This window comes from Nesoenas mayeri (genome assembly GCF_963082525.1).
Source record: "Nesoenas mayeri genome assembly, chromosome: 1".
Classification (NCBI taxonomy): domain Eukaryota; kingdom Metazoa; phylum Chordata; class Aves; order Columbiformes; family Columbidae; genus Nesoenas; species Nesoenas mayeri.
The window spans coordinates 86,117,923-86,138,306 of record NC_137541.1 but is presented as its reverse complement, the minus strand read 5'-3'; the positions used below and the strand labels follow the sequence as shown (position 1 = coordinate 86,138,306).

At 44.5% G+C, this 20,384-nt stretch overlaps 1 protein-coding gene across 1 annotated transcript in view; it reads right to left on the bottom strand.

The window, feature by feature from the left end:
* Positions 1 to 20,384, bottom strand: part of LOC308042397 (rap1 GTPase-activating protein 1-like) — a gene marked incomplete at both ends in the record, with an annotated part of 195,328 nt that overhangs the window by 8,905 nt on the left and 166,039 nt on the right. Inside the window, 4 exons of the mRNA XM_080347760.1 lie at positions 12,783 to 12,885; positions 12,968 to 13,094; positions 17,847 to 17,960; positions 20,181 to 20,284. Coding sequence (XP_080203886.1) covers positions 12,783 to 12,885; positions 12,968 to 13,094; positions 17,847 to 17,960; positions 20,181 to 20,284 — 448 coding nt within the window. The remainder of the gene's footprint in view (positions 1 to 12,782; positions 12,886 to 12,967; positions 13,095 to 17,846; positions 17,961 to 20,180; positions 20,285 to 20,384) is intronic.

The following is a 20,384-nucleotide window of genomic DNA, read 5'->3' as shown; positions in this document are numbered from 1 at the left end:
TAGGCCGTGTGTGTGTCACAAACCCCATTGGAATGTGTATGTGTCACAAACCCCATTGGACACTGTGTTTGTTACACCTCCCCTGGACAGTGTGTGTGTCAAAAGCGCATTGGACAGTATGTGTGTCACAAACCCCTTTGGAAAACGTGTGTTTCACAGATCCCATTGGACAGTGTGTGTGTCACAAACACCACTGGATAGTGTGTGTGTCACAAACCCTTCTGTAGAGTGTGTTTGTTACAAACCCCATTGGACAGCATGTGCGTGTCACAAACCCATTGAACAGTGTGTTTGTCACAAACCTCATTGGACAGAGTGTGTGTCATAAACCCCATTGGAAATCGTGTGTATTACAAAACCCACTGGAGAGTTTGTGTGTTACAAAGCCCATTTGACAACTTTTGTGTCACAAAACCCTTTGGACAGAGTGTGTGTCACAAACACCATTGGACAGTGTGTGTGTCACAAACCCAATAGGACAGCATGTGTGTGTCACAAATCCCATTGGACAGTTTCGTATGTCACAAACCCAATTAGACTTCATGTGTGTTTCACAAACCCCATTCCACAGTGTTTGTGTCACAAACCCCATTAAACAGCGTCTGTGTCAAAAACCCCATAGACATCGTGTGTCTGTCGCAAACCCCATTGGACTCTGTGTGTGTCACAAAACCCTTTGGACAGTGTGTGTGTCACAAACCCCATTGGAAATCGTGTGTGTCACAAACCAGCCCGGAGAGTGTGTGTCTCACAAAACCTATTTGACAACATGTGTGTCACAAACCCCTTTGGACAGTGTGTGTGTGTCACGCACACCATTGGAAAGTGTGTGTGTCACAAACACCATTAGACTGTGTGTGTGTCACAAACCCGATTGCACAGAGTGTGAGTCACAAACCTCCACGGACATCGTGTGTGTCACAAAACCTATTGGACAGTGTGTGTGTCATAAACCCTATTGGACAGCGTGTGTGTTACAAACCTCCATGGACAGTGTGTGTATCTCAAACACCCTAGACAGTTTGTGTATCTCAAACCCATTTGGACTTTGTGTGTGTCACAAAACCCATTGGCCCTGTGATTGTCAAAATCCCGCCTGGACTGTGTGCAGGTCAAAAGCGCATTGGACAATATGTGTGTCACAAACATCTTTGGAAAACGTCTGTGTGTCACAAACCCCCTGGACAGCTTGTGTGTCACAAAGCCCTTTGGACACTGTGTGTTTGTCACAAACTCCATTGGACAGCGTGTGTGTGTCACAAACCCCATTGGACAGTGTGTGTGTTAATAACTCCAGTAAACAGCGTGAAACAAACCACCTAGACAGCCTGTGTGTCGCAAACCCCATGGGACTGTGTGTGTATCACACACCCCTTTAGAAAGCATGATTTTCACAAACCCGACTGGACAGCGTATGTGTCACAACCCCCCCGGACAGCCTGTGTGTCACAAAACGCGTCGGACAGTATGTGTCTCACAGACCCCCTAGACAGTGTGTGTGTCTCAAACCCCACTGGAGTGTGAAGGACGACGTTGCCCAGTCCTGCATTTCTCACGCGGACACATGCAAGGCAGTTCTGCTAGTAAGAGAGCATAGACAGTCGTAGGCAGTACTGAATGCTGCTCCGAGATACTTCTCACTTATAGCTAATGCTTCACAGTGGCCCGAGGAAGGACCCTCAGCAGTCGATCTACAAAGAGAAAAGAAACAGATCATGCCTAAAAGCGAAAGAGCAACAGGGCGTCTCTGCGCAAGCTTGTCCCTGATCTATGGCTGAGAGCAAACACTTGTGTGCTTGTCGGAGAGAATGTGTCTTGTCTGTAAGTGTCTGGGAGTTTTGCGCAGGTCAGTGTGGCTGGTTTGATAATCAACGTCTAGGATACCTGCAGAGCGGTCCCTGTTGGTGTGCGGCCAGTGTGCCTGTAAGTCAGTCTGTGTTCCTAGCGCCTGCTGGATCTATCCATCGCTCCACACGCGTGTGAGTCCATGTCTTTCTCTCCACAAGCACGTGTGTTGATTTCGTCGCACATGTGCATCTGTGCTAGTGTTGAGCTCAGCAGAGTGTGTCTCTTGACACTTGGTGTGCGTTGGCTGTGCCTGTGTGTAACACAGCGCAGCCATGACTGCTCCAGTGAAGTGGGAGTCCAGTGAACAAGGAAAATCATCTAGGCAGACTCAAGAGAGGAAAACCAAAGAGGGATTGACGTGTGCTCGACAGAGACGGATTCCCTGTGCTGACAGTTCTCAGTAACATGACAGGAAAGCAGAACTGTAGATCGATCGGAGAAATGCTTCCCTAGACGACATTTTGCAAGTGAACTGTGCGCGGCTTTCGGGAGTGTGCCTGGAGAGTGCCAAAACCAGCAGAGCCTGCATTCAAAAGCGGGTGGCTATGTGACAATTTCACCGGTGCGTGCAATCACATATTCTGACTGGCGTCTTTTATACCACAGCAGCAAAAACGTATTTGCGTTCAAGCATGTATCAGAAACAATGTGTGAACTGAGGATCTTTTGGTATTTTCTCCGTACGGCATGCTTCGTGGTATCTTACTGCGGATCGCAGGTTTAGCGGTTTCTATACACGACTCGGTATAGGGAAAGAGAGGAGCATGCGTGTGCCTTGATGCTCCATTCGAGCTTAAGGTGGAGTTTGTGTGTCACAAATCCCAATGGACAGTGTGTCACAACCCCCCCTCGACAGTGTGTGTATCACAAACCCCATTGGACGACGTGTGTCTCACAAAGTCTCCTGGACAGTGCTTTTTCAAAAACCCATTGAACAGTGTGTGTATCACAAACCCCCATGGACAGTGTGTGTGCCACAAACGCACATGGACAGTGCATGTGTCCCAAATTCCATTAGAAAGAGTGTGTGTCAAAACCCCATTGGACAGTGTGTGTGTCATAAACGCTATTGGATAGTGTGTGTGTGTCACAAACCCCCATGGACTGTGTGTGTGTCACAAACCGCATTGGAGAGTGTGTGTATCACAAATCCCATTGGACAGCGAGTGTATCACAAACCTCATTGGAATGTCTGTGTGTCACAAACACCATTGTACTGTCTGTGTGTCAAAAACCCCATTAGACAGTGTATGTCACAAACTCCCATGGACAGTGTGTGTGTCACAAACCACATTGGAGAGTGTGTGCGTCACAAACCCCTTTGTACAGTGTGTGTGTCACAAACCCGCTTGGACAGAGTGTGTGTCACAAACCCCCCTGGACTGTGTATGTGTTAAAAACGTCCCTGGACAGGGTGTGTGTCAAAAACCCCATCGGACAGTGTGTGTCCCAAACCCGATTGGACAGTGTATGTGTCACAAACTCCCATGGACAGTGTGTGTGTCACAAACCACATTGGACAGTGTGTGTGTCGCAAACACCCTTGGATAGTGTGTGTGTCACAAGCATCATTGCACAGTTTGTGTGTCACAAACCCCATTGGATTGTGTGCATGTCACAAAGCCCCGCTGGACAGTGTGTGTGTCACAAATCGCCATGGACCGTGTGTGTCTCACAAACCCCATTGTACGGCATGTGTGTCATAAACCGCCATGGACCGTGTGTGTCTCACAAACTCCACTGGACAGCTTGTGTCTCACAAAACCGATATGACATCATTTGTGTCACAAACGCCCCTGGACAGCTTGTGTGTCACAAGCATCATTAAAGTGTTTGTGTGTTCCAAACCCCATTAGACAGCATGAGTGTGACAATCCCCTTTGGACAGGGTATGTGTCACAACCCCCCCGGGCAGTGTGTGTGTCACAAAACCCACAGCATACTGTGTGTGTCTCAGACCCTTCTAAACAGTGTATGTGTCAGAAACCCCATTGGACAGCGTCTGTGTCACAAACTCTCCTGGACAGTGCATGTGTCAAAAAACCATTGGACAGCGTGTGTGTCTCAAACACCCGTGGATATCGCGTGTGTCACAATCCCCTTTGGAATGCGTGTTTGTCAGAAACCCCATTGGACAGTGTTCATATCACAAACTCCCATGGACAGTGTGTATTTCACAAACCCCCTTGGACAGTGCGTGTGTCATAAACCCCATTAGACAGTGTGTGTGTCACAAACCGCCATGGACAATGTGTGTGACACAAACCCCATAGGAGAGCACGTGTGTCACAAACCCGAGCAGCAGGCGCATTTCTGCAGATATCCTTAAAAGGTGTATTCTCGTGCACGCACGTATGCTTTCTTGCAGTACGCTACACATCAACAAACTTGTATACCCTCGAGCATGTCACTACATTTCACGTACGTCTTTCTGTCAAGAGACGGGAGTGGGCGCGCTTGTGGAAGTGTGCATGTGTGTGGCCAGGCGTTTGCTTTACTCATCGGTGCGTGAAAAGGTAGGTGCTTTTCTCTAGCTGCGTGTGCGTGCACGTGGCGATGTGTGCACACAGCTGGGTGATTGTGGAAAGGTTTCTGCGTGGTTCTCGGTGAGGAATCGTGTGTGTGCACGTGGGAAAAAGGGAAGGCGTAGCAACTAGTTTCCGGCGCTGAAGTAGGCAAAAGGCAAGCTTTCTCAAGCTATCCCTTTACACAGTCGTATAAAGCAAGCCGATAAGCCTGCGGCCGTCAAGAGAGCTACAACGAAGCATGCAGAACAGAGCAAATACCGGCAGCTCATCTGATCACACATCGTTTCGGATACATGCTTGAATGCAAATACAGTAGTGTTTCTGTGAGATTAAAGACGTCCGTCTTGAATATGTGATTGCGCACACCGATGCATTTGGTTGTTTCTACGTTCAGTCCAAGGGTGCGGGGCTTTCAGAACTGGGTCTGTGGAGACGTCTGCGGAGATGCCGCTGTCCGAACACGTACACTCCATTGTTTACCAAAACACAGGCAGATGCGTTTGACCACGTCGTTCTGCACGCACAGAGGTACCGGTGTTCGGAAGAGACAACGGAAACGCGTGTGCACACACAGAAGGAAAAGGGGACCGTGAGCCTTTGTGTGAACATGAAACAGCACTCTATACAGTCGCAGACACGGGAACGTGCCTCAGTGTAGTCACATCGCCACCAGCTTTTGAACGCAGGCTCTGCGGGTTTTGGCGCTTTTCAGGCACAGTCCTGACTGCCGCGCACACTGCTGTTCTTTCACTACATCACCTCTGCGGAAACATTTCTCCGGTCGATGTACCGCTCAGCTTTCTTCTCGTGTAACTGTGAAATGTTAGCGCGGGGAATCTGTCTCTGTCGAGCAAACGTCAATCCTGAATCGGTTTTGCTTCGTTGCTTCTACCTATGCGATTTTCCTTTTCTCTGTTCACTTGCGCACTCCTGACTGTGCTGTGTTACACACGGGCACAGCCAACGCACACCAAGCGTCAAGACACACACTCAGCTGAGCTCAACACTAGCGCAAGATGCACATGTGCGACGAAATTCACCCCCATGATTTTGGAGGGAAAGACTCAGACGAGTATGGAGCGACGGTTAGATACAGCAGGCGCTAACGAACACAGACTTTCAGGCACACTGTCTCTACACAAGCAGGGACCGGTCTGCAGATATCCTAGACCTTGATTATCGAGCTTGAGCACATTAGACCTGAGCGAAACACTCCAACACTTACAGGAAAGACGGATGATCTCCAACAAGCACACAAGTGTTTACCCTCAGCTATAGATCAGAGACAAGCCTATGTGCTCTTGGAAGGTCTGTGAGACCTTGGGATTTTGTGGCTCTGTATAGGTGTATAGGAAATGGTATGTGTAGAATGGTGTGAGATCACAACCTTGCATGTGTGTTCAGCTCGATTTATGATTGCAAGGATGGAATGAGCGTGTGTGAAACTTCTTTCTACAAGAGCTGCAGCAGGTGCACAAGTGTGAGTATCCCAGAAGGGCTGATGAGCCGGGTTGGAATGGAGGGGAGCACGTCCTAGGCAATTGTAAAGGAAAGAAGAAGGAACATAGTCTGAAAGAGAAAAAGAGAGGAAGAAGAGGTGCTGAAGTTGGAAGTCTTTCCTTGCTAGCAGGAATTAGCGCAAGGTCCTTCAGATATGATTTTTCCCTGATACCACGCTCCGCTCTTCTTTGGCTAAATGACCTATTTGGAAACATTCTATATCACTGTGGGAACAGGTAGGTGCTTTTCCGTAGCTGCGTGAGCACGCAGGCGGTAGCTTTTGCACACATCTGTGTGTTTGTGGAAAGGCTTCTTTCTGCCTGTGTTTCGGTGAGGGAGCCTATGTGTGCATGCGGAAAAGAAAAAGGAAAGCAGTAGGCTCCAATTCTTGCATATTCATAACAATTTGGGGCAATTTTTCACATACCAAGCGTCTACAGGAGAAAGAATGGCCTAAAAGCAGGCTACTGATTATTTCACAGTCTTTGCTGTTATCTAGCGTCAATTGCAGGACATGCAGTCTGTTTCGGCGGAGATTCTGAGGGTCTTTTTATCTGTCTGACGATCTACCTCTCCACGCTGGCAGTTCTCCTCTGAAGCGCAACTGGTACACACTTACACGAAGAAAATTATTAGTTCCTTACATCCAGTAGATCTATTAATTTCTAGTCAAATATAAGCTAAGAACCCTGCTTCTATACAACTTAATCTTCTATCCGCACGTCCTCGTGCTGGAGGATCTAAAATTTGAAAAATATCCCTTCGTTCTGCAGGTGGTTAGAGAGCAGGTATCATGGCATTGCTTGAGGATGGGTAAGTCCTTTGTACCTTGTCCACAGTCTATATTGCTTCAGCAGCTTCCATTCCTATCGCATCTGTGTCCACACGCAAGCAGGGGAGAGGTCAGCTCCATATATGCAGAAACTCTTCCCCAAACACTCACACTTGTGCACATGCTTCAGCTCTTGTATAAATAAGACTCCAAATAAACGCACGAGCCTGTACACCCCATCGGACCGTCTCACAAGCGTGTACAAACACGGGACTCCGTTCAAAATTATGCACCACTACCGTCGTGTATAAAAGTACAAGCACGTCTATGTCTGTGCAGACTGACAAATTTCTATGCAGACGTTTGATACACGAATGGCTACACGTGCAGTCATATCGCACAGGCTCTGCTGTTCTTTCGCTAAATGACCTCTTTGGAAGCGTTTCTCGGGTAGGGCTACCTCTCGGATTTTTTTCTGGTATAACTGTGAAAAGTCAGCACAGGGAAAGCGTCTACATAAACACATTTCAATCCTGCCTTGTTCTGCCTTTGTCTCCTCTACCTAGATGATTCCCGTTTTCTCTGTTCACTTGAGGTGTCATGATTGTTCTGTTGCACACAGGCACAACCAACACACACAAAGTGTCAGCAGACACATTCACTTGAGCACAACACCAGTGCAGATGCACACAGGAGACGAAATAAACACCCATGTGTGTGGAGAGAAAGAGGGACTCACATGCGGGTTGAGAAATGGCTGGATTCAGCAGGCGCTAAGGCACACAGAGACTTTCAGGGACACTGTCTCCACAAGCACTGGGTCAAGTCTGCAGGTATCCTAGACGTTGACAGTCATGCCAGCACCTGTGACTGTGCAAAACTACCAGACGGTGACAGGAAAGACACTGCCTCTCACACAAGCACACAAGTGTTTGCCTTCAGCTATAGATCAGGGACAAGCTTGTGAAGAGATGCTCTGTTGCACTTTCTTGTTATGACATGTTCTGTTCCGTTTCTCCTGTAGGTTGATTGCTAAGTGTCTTTCCTCAGGTGACTGTGAAGCATTTGCCATGGATGAGAAGTACCATGGCTCAGCGTTCAGTTCTGCCTATGTCTGTCGCTGATTCTTTCCTAGCAGAGCTCCCTTGCGTCTGTCCACATGAGAAATGCAGGACTGTACAACTGGAGAGATGCAGAAGCGTTCCAACAAACACCACAGCTGTACACTCATTTAAGCTTAAACATGAATGGAACCCACAACCAGGCACACGCACGTGGACAGACGAGTATTTATAAGCACAACTTCATTCACACACAGTTTGATCCCAAAACAGGAGCATATCTGGGGGTACCCTCCAAATGTGAAGCCATGTGTACGTGTGTGCAGTGTCTCCATCTTAAACAGACGTGTTTACCCTCCAGCATGAAAGTGCGTTTCTCGTACGTCCTCCTGTAAGTAGAAGTGAGAGGGCGTGCTTGCAGAAGTGTGCATGAAAAGGTAGGTGCTTTTCTCTAGCTGCGTATGCGTGCACGTATGGGCGCATATACCTAGATGCTTGTGGAAAGGCTTCTGCGTGTTTTTCGGTGAGGAATCCTATGTGTGTGTTAGTAACAGAACCAGTTTTACAAAACGTTCCTGAAATGATGAATCAGTTTTGTAAACTGTCCCTGAAAGGATGTTCAAGCATATCGTGTTCGAGTATACTCTTATCTTAACAACCTAGCTTTATCTTAGCCTAAATACGCATAGAGTGAGGAGAAGTACATGCAGTATCTCCGGAGGTTGAGCAAGTCAGCAGTTATCTAGCTATAGAAGTAGCTCGCCTGTGCAGTACCCAAAGGTGAAAGGGACAGAAGTGATGAAGACTACTTACTTCATCCTGAAGACCCCCTGAAAGACCACCAGAGGACACTGCACATGATCAAAATAGTTCCAAGATGTTGCAATCGATGTTGCAATCAATGTTGAGTAACCGTTACGTATCTTAATGAATATACGAATATGTATGTGAATGGACTGTATAAATACTGTGTAACATAAACTGAGCAGGGAAGCCAGCTTTGGGTGCGAACCCCTGGTTTCCCAGCGCTGAAATAAAGCACTGCATATAACTACGCCTGTGGTTATGTGTCCTTATTGCTAACATTTTGGCGACCCAGGTGGGACCTCGTGGGCTGCTGAGGTGGGTCACGTCTCGATCCTGCTCCGGCTAGCACCGAGGTATTCTTGGGGAGTGCATCGGATGCGACTGACCCTCTGCTGCTCATGACGGACCTCTGACTGGTAAGAAGGTGCTTTATCTGGATTATTGGCTACCCACCTGGTCTGGTTTTGGTCTGGTAGCCTGCTGGTCAGGCATCTGGTAGCCTGCCGGTCAGACGCAGCGAAAGCCACGCTCAGTTGGGCAGGGAGCTCCCGGGGTATTGCCTAGGCAGCCGTCCATCAGCCAGAGGGAAACCTCTGCGGGCTCGGCATCTGGTCTGGTTTGGTAATTTGTGCGCACCTGGTCTGGTTATTAGTGCTGCTCAGCACCTGGTCTGTAGTTCTGGTGATTTAATCTGTATTTACTGTTGAAATTGGTGATTTGATCCGTGTTTACTGTTGTTCTGGTAAAGTTACCTATGTTATCTTTCTGCGTTAGTTATCTATATCCTTCTGTGTTGATACGTGCAATACAAAGATGTCACCATTAGATTGCCTGTTGAAACATTGGAAGGAGGGTGGATTCGGACAATCAATGAGTAAAAAGAAATTAACTGAATATTGTACTCGCCGCTGGCCTGAATATGACCTGCCTAGTGAAGTACAGTGGCCACCGGAGGGCACGTGTATGGCTATAGAAAACAGTAGCAGTAACGCTTTAGAATTGGATGTGTCGTGTCTTGCACCTTCGGAAACAGAACCCTCTGCACCTAAACACCTTAAACTCTGGAAACAATCAGCTGGTCCTTACCGAGAAAACCTCCCGGGAGTATGCAGATGCCAATGAATCCCTAAACATCTGCTAACCTCCTTTATCAGTTGTGCCACAAAATGGGGCCCCCTATCGGATGATATTCCTATTGGTACCCCAAATCTAGGGATTATTTCTTTTAATAACCATTTCACAGTTTCTTTTGCTTGGTTGGTGTGACAAGGGAAGGCTTCTGGCCATCCAGAAAAGGTATACACCACAACGAGTAGATATCTATATCCACGAGTTCTGGGGAGTTCCGTGTAATCTATTTGCCAATAATCCCCGGGTTGCATGCCTGTCTTAATTTTCCCCATTTCTATTTTTCTTTTTACTAGAGGATTATTTTTCAAGCAAATTTCACACTTAGCTGTAATAGACTTTGCCATTGTTAACATCTGGACCGAGATAATTTGTTTCCTTAGATAAGTTACCAATGCTTCTGCACCCCAGTGACACTTCTGGTGTTCTGTCTGAAGTATTCCTCTCATAATAGTGCTTGGCACCACAACTTGTCCATTGGTGGTTACATACCACCCAGAATTATTCTTGCTGGCTCTTACTAGACTTACAAGTTTTTCATCTTCTATGGAATATTTAGGTGGCTCTGAAGGTAATAAATCAATTGCTCTTACCTTCTGGGAGACAAGACCCACCATTGTTCTCACTTGCCGTGCCACCGACCGAGCTGTTTGATCAGCAAGCTGATTTCCCCCAATAATTTTCAATGTTCCACTTTGATGAGCTTTACAGTGCATTATAGCAACTTGTGATGGTTTCTGAATGGCATTAATCAAGTTCAGTATTTCCTTCTGGTATTTAATGTTTGTTCCTTGTGAAGAGAGCAGTCCCCACTCTTTCCAAAGGCTCCATGCACATGAACAACTCCGAAAGCATATTTTGAGTCAGTCCATATGTTACCTTTCTTGTTCTCACTGAGTTCCAATGCCCTAGTCAAGGCGATTAATTCCGCCTTTTGTGCTGAGGTGTTTGGTGGTAAGGGTTTGGCCTCAATTACTGTCTTGACAGTAGTGATCGCATACCCTGCATACCGTACTCCACTTCCCACAAAGCTACTGCCATCACTAAAGAGTTCCCAGTCAGTTTCTGCCAGCGGGGTGTCTCTCAAATCAGGACGACTTGCATGGGTGTATTCGATGACTTCCACACAATCATGTTCCAGATCTCCTTCTTCAGTACCTGCACCCAAAAACTCCGCAGGATTCATTAGGTTAGTAATTTTTAGAACAACATCATCTTGTTCTGTCAGAATTACCTAGTATTTCATCATTCTGCTTGAGGAAAGCCAATGGCCCCCCTTTTGTTCCAATACTGTTGTCACCATATGGGATACAAACACTTCTATCCTTTTTCCCATAGTCGCAATCAGAATATCATCTACATATTGTAGCAACAAATACCATTGTCGAGGGATCATGATATGACCTTTTGTAGTCCATTCCTCGAGTTCCTTGGCTAGTTGATTTCCAAAGATGGTTGGGCTATTCTTGAACCCTTGTGGAAGGCGTGTCCAGGTTAATTGAGTTTTCCTCCCATTGTGTGGATTTTCCCATTCAAAGGCAATGGGAATTTTTGCTTTCATGGTCAAGGGGTATGCAGAAGAAGGCATCTTTTAAATCAAGTACAGTAAACCATTTATATTTCTCTTTCACAGATGTTAACAAGGTATATGGATTTGCAACTACCGGATAAATGTCCTTAGTGATCTGGTTTACAGCCCGCAAATCTTGGACTAATTGATAACTACCATCAGGTTTCTTTACTGGAAAAATTGGAATATTATATTCTGATTCACATTCCTCTAGAATACCATATTTCAAGAATTTTTCAATTAGAGGTACTATTCCTAACCTAGCTTCTAGTTTCAGTGGGTACTGCCTCAACTGTACTGGCTTGGCATCTTCCTTCAGTTCCACTTTTACAGGCTGGGCTGGTTTTGATTTCCCAGGTATGTCAGTCCATCACAGCCTCCTCCACTGCTTGTGGTATTTTCACTACCAGGTTTTCTTTTAATAACAGAATTTGTCCTACCTTAGATTCTGGAATTTTCATTATCAGGTTTCCATCCTCAAATGTTATTACGGCATCCAATGTGGTCAATAAATCCCGTCCTAAAAGGGAAACTGGACAGTCTGGAACATATAAGAACTTGTGGGTTAATTCCTTTCCTCCAAAACACAAATCTAAGGGTTGTAGGAATGGCCGTACTTCTTCCTTCCCTGTGGCACCAACAATCGTTGTCGTTTTATGACCTACTGTTCCCTGTAAAGAATTTAGCACAGAATAGGTAGCCCCTGTGTCCACAAAAAATCTCACATCCTGGTCTCCCACTTGTACCGTCACTAAGGGCTCCTTATTCTGGGTATCCATTTTTGTGCTTTCATATAGTCAGCTGTCATTACTATACTCCCCCAGCACCATAGTTTGTACTGCATTTCCTACTGCATTTGGTACCCAACTCATGGAACCGGGACAGTTTGGGCATTCGTTTTTCCAGTGTCCTTGCTGCTTACAATAAGCACATTGATTTGAACCAAGCTTTACAACAGGTCCCAAAGGAATTCCCTGAACATTCCAAAAACCACGCCCTTGACCGTTTCTAATTCATCTACCACGGACTCCTGTTCCTACTCCCCCACCTTGTCCTTGGACAACAGGTCTTGCTGATAATGCCTTGACTGTTCCTTTTCTCTCTTATTATTAACTTTCCAGGCTGTTTCTAACATAACATCCAGATCTCGTAATTGTGCCCCCTCCAGTTTCTGTAATTTCTTTCGAATATCATCTTGAGACTGTCCTAAGAAAATTAAAGCTAACTGAGCCCTTGCTTGTTCTGTTCTTGCTTGTTCTCCATAGAAACACATGAACACACTCACACAGGAACACACTCATTCTTTGCAATCTACTGTAGCTCCTTCTGCAGTGTGTACAGCAATATTTATTCATGCTACTGGAACACACTTCCCATTCTCCATTCCCCATTAGGATTTGCATGCTGGCTTCTCTCCCATTTCTCTCAGCCTATTATCTACCTATGCTTTCCCAAATCTCAAGGATGGCATACGAAAGATTTTCCAAAATGATTGTAGCTCAACATCACATATGTTTCTAGAAGCATAACCAGAGGATTTTTTCTGTTTTTCTTTCTTTCTTTTTTACCTGGTGAGCTGGAAGTACTGGGTGTGCAGTCACTGTCATCCAGCCACATAGTCTGAACCTTTGAATCCTGTTTTGGAAGGCCCTTAAGAGAGCACCTCAGCTCCTGGAGAGGGCAAAGAAGATGTGTTTTAATAAAGCACTTGGTAAAATCAGGGAGGGTAGCCTGTTAGAGTTCATACACCCACCCTGTCATTCTCCTCTTCCTCAGATGTTTCATTTTCCCTCAAACTACTACAGCAACTGCTTACACTGGATGAAGAACGTGAGAATGGCTGCATCACGCAGTATCCTGAAGTCTGACTCCTGAGCATTCTGTGAAATGTAAGCATTCAACATTATCAGGCTTATTGTTACACATAGGCTTGCACTTTTTGTGACATAACTTTATCATATAGTAGTCAGCAACAGGAAATTATTCATCCACAGCTAGTTTTTCCAATTCTGGTGAACTGGCTTGCATTCCTTAATTTCTAGTTGCTACTTCATTTAGTAGAAACACCACTTCTTGTTTCCATGCTGGATAACTATAATCAAAGGACAAGACTGAATTTTTAAGTCACAGACCTAAGTGTCTTCAAGCAGAGTGAGTCAAACCACCTGCATTTAAGCACTGTTAACCTCTAGACATTCATTAAAATCAACAGATGCCTTCACTTTGGAGATTAGAGATTTTAGAAGCCTAAATACAACATGTTGAGGTGTTAAACTGAGTATAAAGGCAAGGCACTACCCAGCCTCGGCCACCCACATCCACTCTCAGCCTATTGTGTTTGGTCTGGTGAAATTCCAGACAGTACAAGGAAGCTATAAAAGCACACTTTTCATGTCATAGAGCTTATGAATTGTTACTGCTATGTTTCCAGACAGTTTTAACAGGAGGAGTAAGGAAAACTTAGAGACATTAACCAGTATTATAGAATTATTAACTAAGAAAATTCAAGGAAGCAATGGGAAGGCACAAACAAATTACTGAGATCTGCATTATTTTAGGATGTCTCAGTGCCAAGCCATTAGGATTGAGTGTCAAGCTCTTGCACAGACATGTCAGAAAGGTCCTCCTGCTTACAGATAGGAACATACCTAGGTGAGGATGCCCTTCCTGGTGATTTTGTATGTGCACAGCTGCCAGTAGCCAGGCTCCTGTAGGTCCATCCCACTAGACTTTTAGCTCCCACAGGGCCATTACAATAGGAACATTCAAAGCAAAATCTATTGGATCACTTGACTGCCACTCTCTCAAATGTCATGGTCACTGAGATAGCCATGATATATACCATGTTTCATATCTGTCAAAAAGGACCCTTTAGGTCAGCTTCTCCCAGCTCAGAATTTGGGATCCACTGCTTACAGTCATCTAGGAGAAAGAGCAGTTCATGAGGCTGATAAGCTCACATGGTGGAAGGTGCACTGTGCATGTAAACCTAACATTTATGGTGAAATACTCACTGCCTGCAGAAGAGATCAGCCAATAAGAGAGAGATGAGTGCTTAAAAATGTTAAGAAACCCAAAAAAGCTAGGAGAGGCAAGAAAGATAAGACACCTTTAAGATACTAAATATGTTTATTCCTTCAGAAACACTGCAAAATGTGGCCAGTCTTGACCTACAAGCAGTAATGAAACCTAAAGTCCCAGGCATATCACATGCCAGCATGCAACAGGGAGAACAGTAAAGACAGGGCCAATATAGGCCAAAGGTATTTCCTCAGGAGGTTAGGAAATATATTTTGGAGGAAATGAAGACCAAGATGCTTCTCTATTGGCAGAGCAAATCAATAACATGAATTTAAGTGAGTTAGAGCCCAGATTTTTACAAAGTATCTCCTTCTCAGCATCCTTCCTCAGCAGGTTTCTCCATCCTCACCTACTGACCTATGTCATCCAAAGACAGTAGAGACAGAGGTGGAAAGATGTTTGTCTGCTCTTGCCTTCTGCAGGCCAAGCTGTTCTCTTCTGGCTCATCTGAGAAGAGGGGAGGGGAAGAGAAGGAGAGGCACTCAGCAGCAGCCTCTTTCCCTCATCACTAGTAGAGGCTGTTTCAATGGCTGCTAACTGGGCAATGGGAATGGGCTAGAGCCAAAATGCTCCAATAGAAGTTATCTGGACACGTCCCTTTCCCAGGACTCCTGCTCCTGGAACTGCCAGTGGAGCATTACATGGTGCCACTTGGTCTCTCCACAGTCCTTGAGGTCCTCTAAGTAAGTTCATGCTCCTCTTAGCCAAGGCTCTCATTTCACCCCAAAAGTCTTGCCAGTATCTTCAGTAGGTAACCAATGACAGAGAAGCATCTGGTCCGCGCTTGATTGGCTTGATGTCCCTACTCAGATGAGTCTAAGGATGGAAAACACAAAAAAACTTTTCCTAGGATTTGGGTGTACACAGTACAGTGCTTGATTTTTCAGATGCAACCCAGAAAGCCATCTGATCCTGAGGAGGTTTGCTATGTGGTTACTTAGGCGGGGTTCATTCTTTTAAGTCTGTCCCATGGGAAGAAGGATTATTTGGAAGCCTACCTGGACAGTAAAGCAGAAAAACTAAGGGTAATTGTCCCTGCACGTGGTAGAGAAGCCCAACTGAACAATGCAGTTTCATGGACTGCAAGCTAATCACTGCAGAATGGTGTGTTGGCAATCAGCATGTGAGGAAAGAGAGCGCTACTGTAAAAGAATTAATCTGTGTTCCCTTTACATTATTTCCAGCTTGGTTTTAGCACAACATGGACTAAGGGTTTGATTCGGTCTAGAATCTGTAATTATTATTTAAGACCAGCAGCAACATGCTGAACATTTTTGTGACAGAGAAATTTCCTGTGACACTACTCCCTGGGGAGAACCAGGAGCGGATTGATTGACATACTGCCAGGGATGACATTTTTAATATGGGCTGCAGAAATTGCTCTAGAACCAGCTGGAACACTTTTTGCATTAGAAATATGCCTATATCACAATCCTGATTTGTGGCTTCACAATTAATGAAAAATACTATTTCAGTAGAACTATCTTTGAGATAGCCTGTTAGAATTAAACTCCTAGACTGTTACTGCAATAATGTGCTAATACTGTTTTGGCGAAAATAGTGCGCTCTATGTGGTGGAATTCCATGTCCTTGATTCCCTGTCCCAGCTATGATGCAGAAGCTATGACTTGTACATGGGCTGGTCCCTAACTCTGAAATTACAACTCTAACTCTGGCTAATCACCAGTTGTACTAAACTCCATGTTACATCCCACCTTGTAAACAAACTGTCCAGGAAAGAGCTAAACTACCACAACTGTGAAAAGACTTCTTCTGGTGATTGTACAAGTGGTTTTGGATCCAGGACTGGAAAAAGATGCTCAGAGAGAATCCTGGTGACAGAAATAGACTGCCAAATCGTACAGGTCATGCCTCATGTGCATAAACAATATTCATGCAAGTATTGTCAGTGAAATCCCATGGTATGTTTGCTCTCTGAAAGCATGTCATATCAATTTGAAACAGCCATTGCATCTGGTTCACCTCAGCTGATGAATAGACACTGGGGGCTGGGAAGTGGATGAAGCCCGCAATCAAATGTAGAAATCAGGAACAGATGTCAAGAAAGCTTCATCATTTTCTTCCAGGACATGCACACATTCTACAGTATGCTAACCAGAACTAACCAAATTATGAGATGTTTTCTTACTAGGCAGAATTCTTGCTGATTATGCAAGGTTACTTCATCTGCCTAATCAGAGCAAGAGTCCTTCACGTGTGAACCTCTAATTCATTAACAAGGTCCCAGGCAGTATGAGGATGGGGAGGTAGAATAATGTGGTAAGGCTGGAAGGAGTTGCTGACCAATCAGTGATTCCATGTCCTGCATTCTCTCTTATCCTTTGCTGCCAGAGCTAGCATCTTAAATGGTCTATATCTCCTAGCTGTGCTCTCATCCTCCACCAAAATTTTGGACACCCACCTAAACCAAAAACTAGTATCACAAAAACATATTTACCAGAACTCTGCACCTTGGCTGTGACAACATTTTGGGTAGTCGCACAGCTGAACTACTGCAGATAGTCACCAGCCTGCAATTCTTATGGAGCTTTGGATCTACCTGGAAGGAAGGCCCTTCCTTATCAGACTTGGCACCTGGAGCAACACACAGGCCTGGCTCTAGAGCATTTCCCGAAAGTTTCCTAGAGCAGCCCCAGTCCTGAGAAAGGGACATGCCTTACTACAAAGTACTCAGTGCCCTTTTTGCCACAGGTCTCATCCAAGTTCTCATGAAAAAAATCAGGTGTGGCAAGCTGTTCCAGAAAGTCAGCTGCAGTCCTGGATTTAGAGACAGGCTGCTCTGGAATCTTGTAAATGTAAATGTATAGTTTCCATTAAGTCCTGAAGTATCCTAGATAGGATCACATCCCAGCATAATGCAGCTTAGCAACAGCAAAGATGCACTACCAGGAAAGTACATTTTTATATAGTTTTTGACCACCAGAAACTGAAGAACTATTTTGCAGACTACCACGTGAAGTATTTTGCAGGAGTACACTAGGTATGGTATGGCGTACTTTAGCGATGAAACTTAGGTGCAACACATGAGACCCCACTGTAACACTTTGGGGGGACTGAAAACAGACTAGTAGTTCAGACTGGTTTGGAGCAGCAGCGTGAATCCTGCTTGAAGGGGCAGAACTTGAACACAACTCAACATTCCAACAAACCCTTGTCCAAGCTTCTCCATGAAGCTCCAAAATCAACCCAGAGCAAACTACAGAGGAAAAAAATACATGAGTAAGCATGGACAACTGAACTGCTAGGGCTTTGTGTATCCTGTTGGATGCAAACTAACATTACAGTAAAGATACAGCCAAATCACCTTTAAATGGTTCAATCTTTATTCACTGGCTGTTTAAGAAAGCTGACTTACTTACTTGCATGCTTGAATTACTGTTCCATGGCCAGACATACAACTTTTAAGATACTGCAATGCCTGGTGTGGGCAATCTTAGTAAATCCTCCAAGAGAGCAAGACATGCACCATGCTTAAGTCAATACCAGACACACTGAGTGTATTTCAAATACTAAAATTATTTTCAACTCACTTGCTTATCCTCCTGGGGAATTCTGGAGAGCTGGGACTGGAGGATCCATCAGACTTCAGGTCAAAGAAAGTTCCTGGACTGTCCAGCACCTTCCGTATCCTCTCTGCAGTGCCTCTGTTGGGAAAAAATAGAAACCAGCTGTACCCCATGGTCAGAGTTAACTACTATCTATTCTAACACTTTCTTACCAGCCACAATTACAAAGCTGGATCTTTCATATACACGTGAAAGTACAGTTGTGTTGAGAAGAGTAGGTTCCTCACATGTGACCTGTTGAGGGCAATATATTAGAAATGGCCAGCTTTAAGCTCCTTTTGAATTGATATAAAAGTTAAAATTAATTTCTGTACTCTCTTTTAATTCTTCCTCTTTTTCTTCTACCCTCCCCATTTCATTGGTCTTAGAAAGTTTTAGGATTGATTAGAGAGTTAATGTATTTATTGCACAAAGAAAAAGGATCCAGCAAATTTCTGTTTCAGGAGGGTTACAATAGTTTTGTTGCTACTAGTACTTGTCAAGATACTTCTGAAGCAAGCTGTCTGTGTAAGTAACTGAAAAGTGGGGCATGTTTAATTAAGGATTGGAAAACTCAGGGTTTTTTTGGGTGAGTTTTGTGGCTTCAGTGATGGAGCTCACAAAGTTCCTCCTGGGTCAGCTCTGCTGTCAGAGCCTGCATACCATTAAACTACAGCTTCAGAGTGAAGTCACACACAGTGTGTTAATCTCTCTTCTGCCAGAGAGACTGCTCCAGTCTCCCCCATTCTTGCTGAGTGTACTTCCCATCAGCCCAGGTACCCATCAGACTCATGCATGAACCAGTTCATGGCAGAACCTGGCAGACAATCCAGTGAAAGTTGATACTTTTTCTGTTAGATTAATGGGCTGAATCAGTTCCATGAAGAGTTCACTGAACATCTGAGCCATCACAAGGAATAGGACAGGATTGGGTAGTTGAAAGAGTTAGTGGGACTGCTTTTCAGTGGCATTGAACCATTAGAACAGACCAGTTGCTGGTTAAACTGCACCTTCAAGAATCAACCAAATAGTTTTTCACAGAACACAAGATAAGGCTCACTGTTCCTCATATCTATAATACGATTACAAATAAACAAAAGGAAAGCTAAATAAACCAAATAACTTACCAATTCCCTCCTAGCAAAGGCCAGGGGAAAAACCAAACCAAAACAAAAACCAACCAAACAAAAACAAAACAGAAAGAAAAGAAATCTAGGGATTTTCCTTATTGTAGAAAACTTTTACAGATCTTTTAAGGGAATAGTGAATAATGTTGTACACAATGTAATGGGTTGGCAGGTGCAGCTGCATAAGGTACAAAACTATTCAAAGTAGTGAGGAGCTATGGCTACTGGGTTGGCTTAGACTGTTACATGGAAGTTGTCTCAGATTTAATTTTTCTCAAAGAAGATTCTATACTGTATTCTATACTATTTTTATTCAGATTAGGTCCTAGGCATCTCATTAAAGAAAGGTCCAAGGGAATACCTAGAAGGGAAAATGTAGTAATTCTTCCTGTTGTGAAATCACTATTTTCCACATTAAAGATAGCTTTTTTCCCCCTTTTACGCTGAGTCTGTAAGCTGTCCTCCGGAATTCTTGCACCTGGAAAAAATGTATATTAGATGCAGAGCACTCATGTGACTTCTGAAACTCTGTATAATCTTGAAAAGGAGCCTCAGCAAGAACTGAGACAAATTTGATTTAACTAAATCTCTTGTGACCAACAGACAACTTTTGAATGGTTAAAATTCTGTCAAATATGCCAAATCACTCCTTGAACCTGTATGTTACCCTTTAAGTATTTCTCACACCATCTAATTTGTTTTGACTTAAAGCTTTTTTTAGAAAATCCTTTTTTTTCAAGGTATCAGAAGTTTTGTCTATTTGAACTTTTTGACACAAAACCAAACAACCAACCAAGCACCCAATTCTCCCTTGCCAAATAGAAGCCTTTAATCTGATTGTTATCTGAAAGTGATGAATACAGAACAGGAGAACCAGGAGTCCTGGAACATATTGCACAATATTTAAGAGTGACATTACTATGTTCCTCCACCCATTTCCTCCCTTCTTCCACTCATATTGATTATTCTCCTTTACAAAGAGCCCTTTTTGTTTTGTTTGTTTCTGTCAATTGTCCATTTCTCCATTAACTCATAATGAGGCTTTTCTTCCCATTCCAACCATTTCCATTTCCATACTCATTCCTGTCAATTACCTTTCTGTCCTTATACATGCCTTTCTATCTCCCCTTTCTCATCTCCTTCTATGTTTTTTTTTTTTTCTGTCTTTGTCTCATCTTCCCACGGCTCATACCTCTTTTCCTCCCGTATGTTCTCAATGCCAATGGCACTACTCCGTCGCCCATGGAACCAGCTAGCTCGAGTACGTGAGGGGCTCCTACCAGGCAAGGCAAAAGACTAGAAAAAAGGAAAGTGTGACAGAAAAGAGAGCGGGAAACATGACGGGAAACACTGTGGAGAACTGAAAGCATGGAAGAGAGTTTGCAATGTGGATCCA